Source organism: Gracilinanus agilis, chromosome 5 (genome assembly GCF_016433145.1).
Source record: "Gracilinanus agilis isolate LMUSP501 chromosome 5, AgileGrace, whole genome shotgun sequence".
In the NCBI taxonomy this organism is placed as follows: domain Eukaryota; kingdom Metazoa; phylum Chordata; class Mammalia; order Didelphimorphia; family Didelphidae; genus Gracilinanus; species Gracilinanus agilis.
The window spans coordinates 210393012-210406292 of NC_058134.1; the positions used below are offsets into that span (position 1 = coordinate 210393012).

A 13281-nucleotide genomic window follows, 5' to 3' on the forward strand; every position below is an offset into this window, starting at 1 on the left:
AGCCAAGGTATCTACTAGAAATAGAAGACAAAAAGCTATTCCCCAATAGAGAAGTGGTCAGCACATCTAAACACAGTGCTCAAAAGTATTGCAAATGGTTTACAACCATATGAAGAATGTGCAATAATCACTAATAATAAGATAAATGCAAATCATCTCCTAGCTGGCAAAGCTTTATTCTGCTAGAATCGATGCTTCTGTGACTTCTGTGACACACTTCCTAATAGGGCTGATGGAAAGTGATGCTTGCCTAATTTGCATTTTGGAATATGAGGTTGGAGAATGGGGGAAATCAAGAGAAGCTTAGTATTTGCTATAATTAACTTTGGCTCACCAGAGCTCTGGCACAAACAATGGCATGACTCCTGACTTTGGTGTCAGGACCTTCAACAAGGAAAGAGAATTTTAATGAGGAATTTTGGTGCTCAGGAAACATGCGAAAATGAGCAATTTAATGGAAAGCCTTTCTATAACTGCTTGTGGAGAAATGGGAATTTTTCTTGTTTAAAGAATCACTCCAGAGACTAGAAGGAGGACAATTCATTATAAACACGCATTGTCCATGGAAGAGTTAGATTCAAAAGAGCAGTGGGGAATAGTGTTGGGAGATTCTAAGCTAAAGACATGGTCTATCAGTTGTACAAAGACTGTCCGAATCAGACAATGACTCAGAGATACTTCAAGTGAATAAAATACTGTGCTATGTCCCCACAACCAGTTCAGACAAGGGGAGAGGACTGAACCTAACTGTCCTGCCCCAAACTTCAACCCTAGAGACTCCTAGAGTCTAGAGATACTTTAATAGATTGTACAATAATTGTACATTGGCAGTCAGCTTGGGTTTTCCAGAAGTTTAAGCTTAGGCATGCAGAGATTTAGTCTTAATGAGGACTAGGAGCCCACACCATCAGCTAGCACAAGTATTGCAGAAGAGACATCAGGAGCTTACAAGAGACTTGGGCTTTTTTGATTTAGGATATGACAAACTTATAATGTCGTGGGAAAATTGGAGAAATAATTACACATATAGTCAGGTAGGAAACTAATATTTACCCATAGGTGTGCCTTGCATGTGTTCATTGATGCACATATTACTACATATGTTGACTGTTTTATTGTTGTTCATAGCTATTTGTGAGCTAGTATCACATATGTAATAAACATGTTCATTAGGTACATAAAGTTTGATATTTGTATATGTACTGATGCTTTCCTTTATTTTGCTATCATATATGCCACTGTTTTTATTTTTGTGCTTTGCTTGCATTTTATGGATAGATGTGCTCCTATAAAGTAATGCTGTACATTGTGCTATGTCCACTGCATTTTCTGCTGGTATGTGTATATGTATATGTATACATATATTTATATGTATATATTTGAAACCTTTATTTTCTGTCTAAGAATTGATACTAAGTATCAGTACTAAGGCAGAAAAGCAGTAAGGGCTAAGCAGTGATGGGCAACCTTTTCAGCTTGGTGTGTCAAAATTCGCCAAAAAAAACGAGCATAACTTGGGTAGTGTGTCACTTCAAGAAAAAAAATAGCATAACTTGGCATGCAGCCCCATGTCATCAAAAATGGTTATCTGACACACATGTCATAGGTTTGCCATCCGGGGTAAGCAGTGGAGATTAAGGGACTTGCCCAGGGTCACAGAACTAGGAAGTGTCTGAGGCCATGTTTGAACCCAGGACCTCCCGTCTGTAGGACTGGCTCTTTCTTGCTGTCTCTTTCTCTATCTCCGTCTCTGTCTCTTTCTGTCTTTCTCTTTTTCATGTTTTATCTTTATTTTAATAATAATTTTCCACACAATTTTTCCAAAGTTATATGATTCATGTTATCTCCCTCCCTTCTTCCCTTCCCCATCCCAATGTTGACAAGTAATTCAAGTTGGGTTATACATGTATTATCATGCAAAAAATATTTAGGACTGGCCCTCTCATCCACTGAGCCACCTAGCTGCCCTAATGTGTATTTGTTGCAAAAGACAGGGAGCCTGAGATACTGGGTTAATCAATCTTGTTAAGTGCTGATGTTTATGATATATATTTGCAGATGCCAAATATACTGTGACTTATTTTTCACAACAAATTGCAAAATTTCTGCAAAAATATTCCATTTAAAAATATAACACTATCTTGGCCACACCTAAGCAATGGGATTATACAGGACACCCAGGAGGTGGGTGCCTACTGGTTTCAAATGACCATCTCCCACCATTTCTCTCTTCAACCCTGAAAGTTTTGGGATTGGAAGGGCTTGCATTTGATTAATAAATCCATCCTATTCTGAGGTATCATAGAAAGGAAAAAAGCCACATGAAGCCTAGAAAGGAGAAACTGTGTGGGAGCCAAGAGTACAAAGCAGCAAAAGTGGGGCAATGACCCTAAGAACTTCAGTTCTGGACTCTGGGCAGTGTAAGCTAATAATGTTCATGATATGTGGGAATAGATTCTATGTCACTATCTCTGTCTGTTCTTTTTATTAGTCTCCCCTCAGGATCCTTTCCTGAGGGGGTGGGGACACTATTGTCTTTCCTTGAGGTTTAGGGAAGGTATACTTCTTTAAAAATTTTTTTGCCTTTCAGTAAACATTCACTTTGTCTCTTAAACAAGTAATTGTGATAAAGTTGTTAACTACTCACATTGCTAACCGGTTTAGTGTTGGAATATTGATAAAGGAAAAAAAAAAAAGGAATTAAGGGAATTTCCCTGGAGGGGAGAAAAAGAGAGATTTTTTAAATGAAGCATTCGGCCAAAGTGTGAGGTCTGGCTTGAGGCTCAGAACTACCGAAGAGAATTATTGACTTAATTTGACGACTTTCTCTAGCAGAGGGAATGAGAGCAAGATTCTTTTTGGTAATTTGGTTATGATTGGAATAGCAACTGGGAGCTGTTATTAAGATGGGGCATCTACTCTCTTACTGGTTTTGGCTTAAGAGCAAAGCCAGTCTCTGAGGGGATGGTATTTGAGAGTAGCTAAAGAGAAAGTTGGGCCTGCCAGAAGTGTCTATCTATACCTAGGAAAAGGTGGTAGAATGTGGTATGAGTAACTCATAGTTCTACCTGCTCACCAGGGAAATATACCACCATGGCTAGATTTATATTGAGCTAAAATGTGTGTCCCTCTAATTTTCTGGTCCTGGGTATCTGCCCCATGGAGCCAAATGATGCACTTAATCCTCCTTTCATATAAAGGATTGCAAATATTTGAAAATATAGAGAGATTCCTAAGTTTTCTATTTTTTTTTGGATAAATATCTCTAGTTCTTTATTTTTTCTTTAAAAAAAAAAAAAAGACTTTAAGGGGGCAGCTGGGTGGCTCAGTGGATTGAGAGTCAAGCCCAGAGATGGGAGGTTCTGGGTTCAAATCTGACCTCAGATACTTCCTAGCTGTGTGACCCTAGGCAAGTCACTTAACCCCCATTGTGTAGTCCTTACCACTCTTCTGCTTTAGAACCAATACCCAGTATTGATTCTAAGATGGAAGTTAAGGGTTTAAAAAAACCAAAAACACCTTTACTTTCCAAAGCAGAAAAATGGGGGGGAGTTGTTTATAGGCAGCTTCTCTAGAGGCTTCATGTCTAAAATAAAGAATTTTTTTAAATTTATAAGAATAAAGCCATCCCCCAACTGATAAATGGGCAAAAGACATGAACAATTTCCAGACGAAGAAACCAAAGTCACATATGACTTTGGTTTTATATACATAGGCAATATATATATATGTATATATATATGTATATATATTAAGGGTGAGAAAGGGGTTTTATGGATTCAGGATATTAAAAGATGGTCACCAGAGGATTGAACTATTATCAATCCTCAATTAAGAAAAATATCAAGTCAAAATTGATTTTTATGAAAGTTTATTAACAATTGAGAAGAAAGAGAGGAAATAAGGAAAGCGAAGATATTGAAGCAGTCTCACCAAGGTCTCAGCGTTCCAGCCAGAACTCCACCATGGACCAGAAGAGCTCCTTCATTAGCATCGCTCTTCACCAGAAGCTTCTCCTTACCAGACTGCCTTAATGGCTTTTATAGTGGTTTCCTGTCTCTGCCTCTTTTCACAGAGGCCAATCATAGCTTCCAAATTGTCTAGCACTGTTCAGGGGATGGTCTTTGTGGGAACTAGTTTGCACCTTCTGGAGGTATGAATGCTCATCAAAAAAGGTTCACACTTTCTGAAGGTGTGAATAAGTTTCTGACTGTTTGAGTTAGAAAAAAGAGTGGAACTCTCCAAGTATCTTGTTGGCTTCTCACGTAGCACTAGGTAGGGTGTGAATTCACTAAGTGGTTTTCAAACTTCTCCTACCTAGTTCAAGCTTGGGTCGATTGAAAGTTATTGCCATCCAAAGTGTTAACTCCAACTAGGCAACTTAGAGATTGGAGATCCTGGGTTCAAATGTGACTTCAGATACTTCATAGTTGTATGACCCTAGGCAAGTCACTTAACCCCAATTGCTTAGCCTTTTTTAGTTCTGCCTTGAAAACCAATACTTAGTTTTGATTCTAAGACAAAAGTTAAAGTTGAGATTTTTTTTTGGCTCTGAATTCTGTTTTACAAAACCAAATAAAATAGGCATTTCCATATGCAAAGAAAAGGAAGATTGTACATAAATGAAATTACAGATCTCTTAATTTTTTTTTGATTTGCTTTTCTTTATATCTACCTAATAAATCCAATCCACAAGTATCCCAGCTCCTCCCTACTCTTTTCCACATCACAGAAGGTATTGTCCAGAAAACTGACATGTTCATATAAATTAAATATATTCATATAAATTGTTTCATGTTTTCACTTTTTAGTTCACTTTCTGGAGGGTAACATTCACAGTTTATTCTTCCAACATTAATTCTGTAGCTGTGTATAATATTCTCTCAGTTTTACTCATTTCACTGTTGATTATCTCATGTAGTTCTTAACAAGTTTTTTTAAAAGCTAGCCTCCTCATCCCTTCTTATGGCACAGAAGTATTCCATAACAACCATATGCCAAAAATTGTTTAGACATTTCCCTATTGATGGGCATCCCCTCAATTTTTAACTTTTTGCTACAACAAAGAGCGCTGCTATAAATATTTTGGATCATATGCGTTCTTTCCCTTTGTCCTTGATGTCTTTGGGAAGCAGACCCAGTATACAGCTTTATAATTCTCTGGGTGTAATTCCAAATTGCTCTCCAAAATGGTTAGATCAGTCTACAGCTCTGCCAACAGTGTTATCAATCTCCCCACTTTTCTATATCCTTTCAAACATTTGTCATTTTGCTGTTTTGTCATTTTAGCCAGTCTAATGATGTGAGACGATATCTTGGAGTTGTTTTGGCTTGCATTTCTCTAATTAGTAGTGACTTAGAGCATTTTTTTCACACACACACACACATATATATATATATATATACCAAAAGTGGTAAATTTTCTTTTTATTTTTAAAAAAATATTACCTATCTTGTCCCTATTGGTCTGGTCTTATAACACTTATAAGAGCTGGATTTAGTGTTGGAGGCCATTTGTTTGAATCCTGGCTCAGCCACTTGTGACCTTGGACAATTAACTTTTCTGGACACATTCCCTTCATCTATAAATTGAAGTAGTTGACTGGATCATTTATGAATCTATTTTGACTTTTAAAATATAATTCCTATGATTAGAAAAGCAAAGACCACTATTGTTTTTATTTTTTTCATGTAAGAAGGATGTTTATAGTACTGATAGTATCTACTCATCATTAGCTAAGTAGTCTAGTTAAGTCACTTACGTGCTGTTTTTCTGGCTTTTTATTATGATCTCTAAAAATATCAACAAACATGAACATTTTATCATGAGTCTCTACTGGAGTAAAAAAAATTTTAAAGAATTTATTAAATATAACCAGGTTAGTATATCTATCTATCCAGCCAACCCCTAAACTTTGCATCATCAATTACAATTGGAAATCATCCATATCAAAATTGAATGTTACTGATTCATTACAAATTCAACCTTACAAAACATATCTTCCCAGTCAAAACCATCCACTCTTCCAAATTTCCTACTTGTCCTCCAGTTAGTTGCCAAATCTCGTCATTTCTACTTAACAAATCTGACCTGTTCTCTCTACTCATACAGTTACCACCTTAATTATATTTATATTGTTATATATGTACTTGTCTCCCCCAGTCGACTGTAAGCACCTTGAAAGGGATTGTTTCAGTCTTTGAATTTATGTACTCCCTTTGGGCAGGTAGGGGCTCATGGAATAGAGTGTTCAGCCCAAAGTCAGGAGTTCAAATCAGGTCTCAGATACTTACAAGCTGTGTGACTGAATCCTGTTTGCTCCAATTCCTCATCTGTAAAATGAGCTGGAGAAGAAAATAGAAAACCACTCCAGTATCTTTGCCAAGAAAACCTCAAATGGGGTCACAAAGACGCAGACAGGAGCGAACGACTAAAACGCCCACTCCTGGAGCCTAGTCTAGTGCTGGCTTAATATTTAATTAATGCTAACACTATTTCTTCTTTCCTTGGGGCGGGGGGGAGAGGGAGAGTGGGGATTCCATTTGAATTTTCTTCAGCTTGTTCTGTCATTTCTAAAATGAGGGATTTGGACTTGATAATGTGCAAAGTCTCTTCTAATTCTGTGATTCTATTAAGGGCTTCTAATGCTGCTCTTTTTATACTCAAAAAAAGTAGATCTTTATGTATGTAGGTACTGTGTAAAGTATGATGAGAAGATTACATGCTCAAAACCGTAGCAATCATTAAGAGGCGGCATTTGAGGCTGGCTTCTTTAGTGTCCTCCCTGGCAACCCAGCTTGTGTTGGGGGTCAGACAACTATTTAACAGATACTTGACACCGACTTCTCTTTGTTTTAAGTGGAAACCGTGGACTCTAACGAAGGTCAGGGTGGGCTCCGCAAATCCAGAGCCCGTCGCGCCCGCGGGCAGAAACCCCTCAATACAAAGAAGCTTTTGGAAGGGAGGGGGCGGGGAGGTGTTGGTTTCCTGGCAACTCTCCCGCCTCCAGGCCTTCCTTTTCCGAGAGCTGTACTTCCGCTTCCGTCCTCCCTTTCTTTTGTCTCTCCCTTCCCTCTTCCTCCCTCCCCAGGGGCTGAGCCCCGGGGCCTCGCCTGCCCCAGATTGCCGAGGGGGTAAGTTGGAGGGTCGGCTGAGGGGATGCGGGAGCTCGCTGAGCTGGCCGGGTGGCACTGAGTCGGTTTCACGGCTGGGGTACGCGGGCACTGACAGCGAGGGGGGCCCCGCCCTGCGTCTGGGAGCGCGCTGTTGCGCTAGGTTGCCCGCCCACTCATGACGCCACAGTTCAGTTTTCACTTTCTTTTTTTTTTTTCCCTGCTCCCCTGGTCTTGGAGGTTTCACTTCCGGCTGCTCAGTGGCTGCTAGCCAACCCTCCCGAAGGCGGTCGACATGTTTCCTTTGACTAGGTAGAAGAAAGGGTTTGCCTTCTTTCTCCCTTTCAAGAAAGAAAGATCCTCCAGAACCGTCTTCTCGCCATCCCCTCCCCCAACCCTTATCTTCCAGTCGTTGTGTCGACTTCGTATCGACTTGTTTCTAGGATCCTGGACCCTCTTAACTGCTAGGATCGCGGGGCAGCCAGGACTCAGTCCAAGTGCTGAAGCTCCCCAGCTTAGATCCGTCCTCGCCGCCCCACCCCCACCCTCCGCTCCCTTGTGCCCTTGGACAGAGGACAAGAGAGGAGTAGGAGGAGAGGAGGAAGGGCCCTCTGGGATAGGGCCGCAGGGGGCTCGACCCTGCGCGGAGTTAGGGAGGGAGGCCTATGAAGCCTTAGAAACAAAAGCCAAGGTTCGAGGAAAAGTAGGAGAGCTGCTTGGAGCTCTTGGTTTCTGTGGAAATGAGACACGTCACCTTATAGTGAAAGAGAGAGAGAAAAAGATCTCATACTTTAGCCACGAGACGGCGTGCGCATGTTAGGAAGGAAGTAATGAAACTTAACAGCTTGGGAGAGGAAATGAACAATGACCTGGAGACTATGGGGAAATCGGCAGCGGCAGTAACAGCACCTGAGACAGGTGAGAACCCCCGCAGTTGTGGGTCCCACTGATGTGCACCTTATGTCAGGTGGAGGAAAGGTCTCAAGTAACCGGCATTGCTTGGGATCATGGTGCGAAGAGGCCGAATTGAGGAAAAAATCTACCTGCTGACGCTGAATGGGGTCTTTTCTCATTGTATGTAGTTGGGAGGTTTTGTGGATTTAAGAAAAACCCAGGACCGGTTTTGCCTTTTGTTTTACGTTGTACTGCTTTGGTTAACCTGCCAGGCCCTTTTAAGAGGAGTGGCTTTTGTTTGATGTCTTTGTGATTGGATTGTTGCGGAGGGAAAACGTGGTTCTTTTGGAAGAACCAAACAAAACGGTGGCTTTGTTTTCCGAGAACCTGGGCTCAAGTCCGGCCTTCTTGTATGACCTTGGGCAAGTCCCATAACCCCTTTGGGCCTCGGTTTACTCATCTCTAATTTTGAGTTTGGATTAAATGACCTCCAAAGATTCCTTCATCTTTAAATCTGTAATCTTAGGATGAACGATCATCTGATTGTAACCCATTCTGAATCTGAAGCTTTAAAAAAAAACTTTCATAGTTTTAAGAGACGAGACGTTCTTACACCTGTATAACTTGATTACTTGGATTGTTTTCGAAGGTGGCAGAGGAAAAAGGTCAGTAACAGTATCAGATGACAAAGTCAGGCAGAACATGACATTATTTACCTTTTTTTATGTGAATCCAATTTAACTCAACCAACACACTTGGGAAAGGAATATGCACTTATTAAATATTATCTAATTTGATCTTCAAAACAATCCTGTAAGGTAGGTGCTGTTTTACAGTTGAGGTTATAGTAGGTGCTCTACTGTAACATGCTCATTTTACAGGTTTGAAAAGCGATTCTAATAGGTTAAATAGGATCATTTAGCTAACTAAGAGTCTGAATCTGGATTTGAACTCAAGTCTTCTAGACTGTAGGCCCAGCATACAGTGCCACCCAGCTGCCTTTAAGCATAGGAGGGTAGGGCAAGAAGTTTAAAAACCCTGGTAAACATCCTTGCCCTCCTGGACAAGTGTGTGAGGGATAGCTTCCTTTTAATCATTTCAACACTAAATGAGAAAGACTTTGATAATCAATTGCTGCTATTAAGGATGTTCTTCATCCTGTAGGTATTGCAAGAAATTCTTAGTGACCATTCTTATGATTAAGCTTAAATGATTATATGTATTTTATTTTGATTCTTGGTAGTTAATGCAGAGCAAACATTATCTTTGAAACTGGTCATTTATATTCTCTTATAGATCTTGGGACAGAGCTTCATTTTGTTTCTTAAGAAATGTAATTTTCTTTTCTTTCTTTTTTTTCCTTCTTAAAAAAAAAAATAAACCCATACCTTCAGTTTTAGAGTCAACAATGGTTCCAAGGCAGAACAGAGGTAAGGGGGTAGGCAAGATGGCTTCTTTCCCAAGGTTATGCAGCTAGGAAGTTTTTGGCTAGATTTGAATCTAAAAGCTCCTGTTCCTGGGCCTAACTCTCAATCTTTTAAGTCACCTAACTAATTTCCCAAAAGAAGATTAAAAGGAAAAAAATTCTTTATTAATATAGATAATATATGATATTTCATAGATGTTCCACACTGGCTAAATTTTGCTAATTTAAAAAATAACTTATTTTGACTATACCATCTTTTGTGGTATGCAGAAGCTTATTTTTTGTAAGATTTTTTGGTAAACTTACTGAGTCAGGTCTTCCTCTTTCCTTCCTCCCTTCCTTCCAATCCCCTTACCCTATAACTGAGTACATGTGCACTTTGCATATTATAGTTTGCCAGTGTCAGCAAAGAGAGGAGGCAAGTGTGCCCTGCCCTGCCAGAGAGGGGTTGAGGGCTGCTCCATTTCCCCTCTTCACAGGGCCAAGGACATTTTTCACATGCCCCGCCTCTCTGCCCAGCAGCCTAATGCCAGCACTTCCAATGCTGTCTGGGGTAATATTGGAGGGAGGCGGGTGCTCAGGGCAGCTGGAAGGTACAGTTTGGGCATGCAATCTTGAAAAGTTTTGCCAACACTATATAACTTTAGCCTGTTTGGATTTGGACTTGAGACCTGTATTCCAGTTTACTCAGTCTTTTAATTGGCTATTTATAATCCTGAGCAAATCACTTGGCTCTCCTAACCTCAGTTTTATCTATAAATGGGATAGTAATACTTGTATTACCACTTCATAGGATTGTTGAGTCAAAATTAAGATTTGCCATATAAATATGAGTAGTGATAGTTTATTATAATAATGCATTTATCAAATGAGATAAACATGTACAGTGCTTTGCAGACTTTAAAGTACTGTATAGATGCTACCTATGAAATTAATGTTTTGATAATTTGCATTATGCATGTATATGAGCCTGGGAAACTTTTGATCATTTTCAAATTAAAGGAGATGGGTATCAATGAAATCTCTAGTACCTATCCTACTTTACATTCTGTATGTTGAACAAATATTGTTCGAGCAAATAATTGTGAAGTATTGGACAAATACTTGACAATTCATTAAATCTTTTATTTTATTTTAATTAAAAATGCATTTTATTGATGCCTTTTGTCTTTACATCAGAGTTATTTCAACTCCCTCCTCCAGATTGAACTCTCCCTTGTGAAAAAGAAAGAACAATTATGCAAAAACATCCAATACTGTGACTACATCTGACAATCTATACAATATACTGTTCTAGTAGTACCCCACTTCTCTGCCAAGAGGGAAGAGGTATGTTTTGTTATCTGTTCTCTGGGACCATCATTGGTTTTTCCTTTATTCAGAGTTTGACTTCTTATAATTTATATTGCTGATCTTTTCATTGACATCGTTGTAGTCAATGTTGTGTATCTATACCTCTTAGTTCTGCTTATTTTGCTCTGCATCAGTTCATTCAGATCTTCCCATGTTTCTCTGAATCCCTTAAATTCATCATTTCTTATTACATGATCCTATTACATTTCATTCATTTGCCGTTATTTTTTTCAGCAAATTAGAATCGATGGATAGCCACTTCTTTTTTTAATACTTTGCTCCCACAAAGAGTGTGTTACTATGAATATTTTGATAAATAATGGATTTTTGTTTCTGTCTTTGACTTTGTTAAGGTATATGCCCTATTGTAGTGGGATTTATCATTTGAAGAGTTCAAATTTAGCTCCTTACATTGCATAATAAATTCATAATTGAAATCCAGAATGATTGGACCATTTCACAGTTCCACCAACAGTGAATCGGTATGCATTTATTCACAGCCCCCTCCAACACATACTGTTCCCATTTTGTTTTTTCTTTGCCAGTTTGCATGGTGTGGTTAAAATCAAAGTTGTTTTCTTTTGCATTTACTATAAAAGATATGGAATATCTTTTCATTTAATTTATAGTTTTTTAAAATGGAAATTGTTCATTATATCCTTTGGTCATTTGTATATTGAGAAACAACTCTTGGTGTTATATATTTGTATCGGTTGTTTTTGTATCTGGAGTATCATTTTTCTCATATTTGATATAATTTTTTTTCTCACACTACTGCTACTCTTCTAATTCTATCCATTTTACTGCTGCAAAAGTTTTAACAATTTTGTTTGTCTTTTTCGTGTTTTATGATTTTTTTGTTTAAAAATTCTCTTCATAGCCGTAGTTGTGAGAGATACATAATCTTGTTCTTTTCTCATTTTTTTAATGGTGTGGCCTTTTATATTCAAGTCATTGTGATATAATATGTTGGTCTAAACCTAATTTCTACCAGACTACTATTTGCTTAGCTATTTCCTTTTTTTTTAATTTGAAAATTTTTTACATAATTAATTTAGAATACATGATTCATGTTCTTTTCCTCCCCTCCTCCTACCCCTTCTCCTGTAGCCAATGAGTAGTTCCACTGGGTTTTATATTGATCAAGACCTATTTCCATATTATTAATGTTTGCATTAGGGTGATCACTTAAAGTCTACATCCTTACTCATATCCCCATCGAACCATGTGATGATCAAGCAGTTGTTTTTCTTCTGTTTCTACTTCCATAGTTCTTTCTCTGGATGTGAGTAGTGTTCTTTCTCATAAGTCTCTCAGAATTGTCCTGGATTATTTTAGCTATTCTTTTCAAAAGAGGAATCCTTCCTTTGTTAATTCAAATATTTGATTTTATCAGTAAGATATTTAATTATTTGCCAAATATTCTCTCATCATCTTGACTAAGGCTTCATATATCACTTGGGAATAGGCATACTCTAAGTTAAGAATCCTTAATCTAATCCATCCCCTCATTTTAAACTCTTATGTATTGAATTTTTTTTTTAATACTTACCTTCTATTTTAGAATTGAGACTTAAATATTGACAGACAAGCAGTAAGGATTAGGTAACTGGGATTAAGTGATTGGCCCACTTATAAGTGGTTATACCACTAGGAAGTATCTGAGGTCACATTTGGAATCCCCAGGTCTCCCATCTCCAGGTCTGGCTCTCTATCCACTGCACCACCTAGCTGCTCCTATATACTGAATCTTTGTGTTTGAAGTATGTTTCTTGTAGATAAATTGTTCAGGTTTATTCTTATCCTTTCTCATTCATTCTTTAATCTCTTCTGTATTATGAGTGAGTTTATATCATATCACATTCTTGGTTTGATAGATAAATTTTTTCCCATTATAATATTTTCTTTCTTTGCCCCCATTCCTGTTTTTACTAGGGGAAAGAAAAGTATTAGGATCAAGATGAATTGCTATTGTCTGATTCCAATCATCTCTTCTTCCCCTCTTAACCTAGTCCAGATCCAGGTCACTAACCAGGTCTTACCTATAAACTCTGTTCTTTTAAATCTCCTTTTTTTATTTTGATATTGGTTTATTTTCATAGAAGCACAAAATTTAAGGGTTGAAGGGAACCTTAGCTATATCTTGTCCAGTTCATATAGAAAATAATATTTTCTTTAATATAATCAATAAACAAAGACCTTTGTGATTATTTCCTCCCTCAACTGTTCTACCCTTTTAAAAAACCCCTCTTTCCTTTCCTTGTACTTGTCTAATTTCTTGTTTATTATATTCTTACATATTCTTTTTTTCTCCTCAGCCTTTCCTTTCCTGCCCCAAGTTCATGAGATTCTTGCTTTCCATATCTTCACATTTGTATCATCTTCCTTGTTGTACCCAAATTATGAGAAATTATTTCCTTTCTCCTGATTCCTTCTATAGAATTTAGTACTTTCTGCTCTCCCCCCCCCCCCCCCCCCCCCCCCCCCCCCCCCCC

At 38.2% G+C, this 13281-nt stretch overlaps 1 protein-coding gene across 1 annotated transcript in view; it reads left to right on the forward strand.

Moving 5' to 3' along the window:
- The first annotated feature begins 7168 nt into the window (after positions 1 to 7168).
- The window catches only part of TASOR2 (transcription activation suppressor family member 2), an 84189-nt gene continuing 78076 nt past the window's right edge, over positions 7169 to 13281 (forward strand). Inside the window, exon 1 of the mRNA XM_044678322.1 lies at positions 7169 to 8031. Within this exon, the coding sequence (XP_044534257.1) occupies positions 7944 to 8031 (88 nt within the window). The 5' untranslated portion in view covers positions 7169 to 7943. The remainder of the gene's footprint in view (positions 8032 to 13281) is intronic.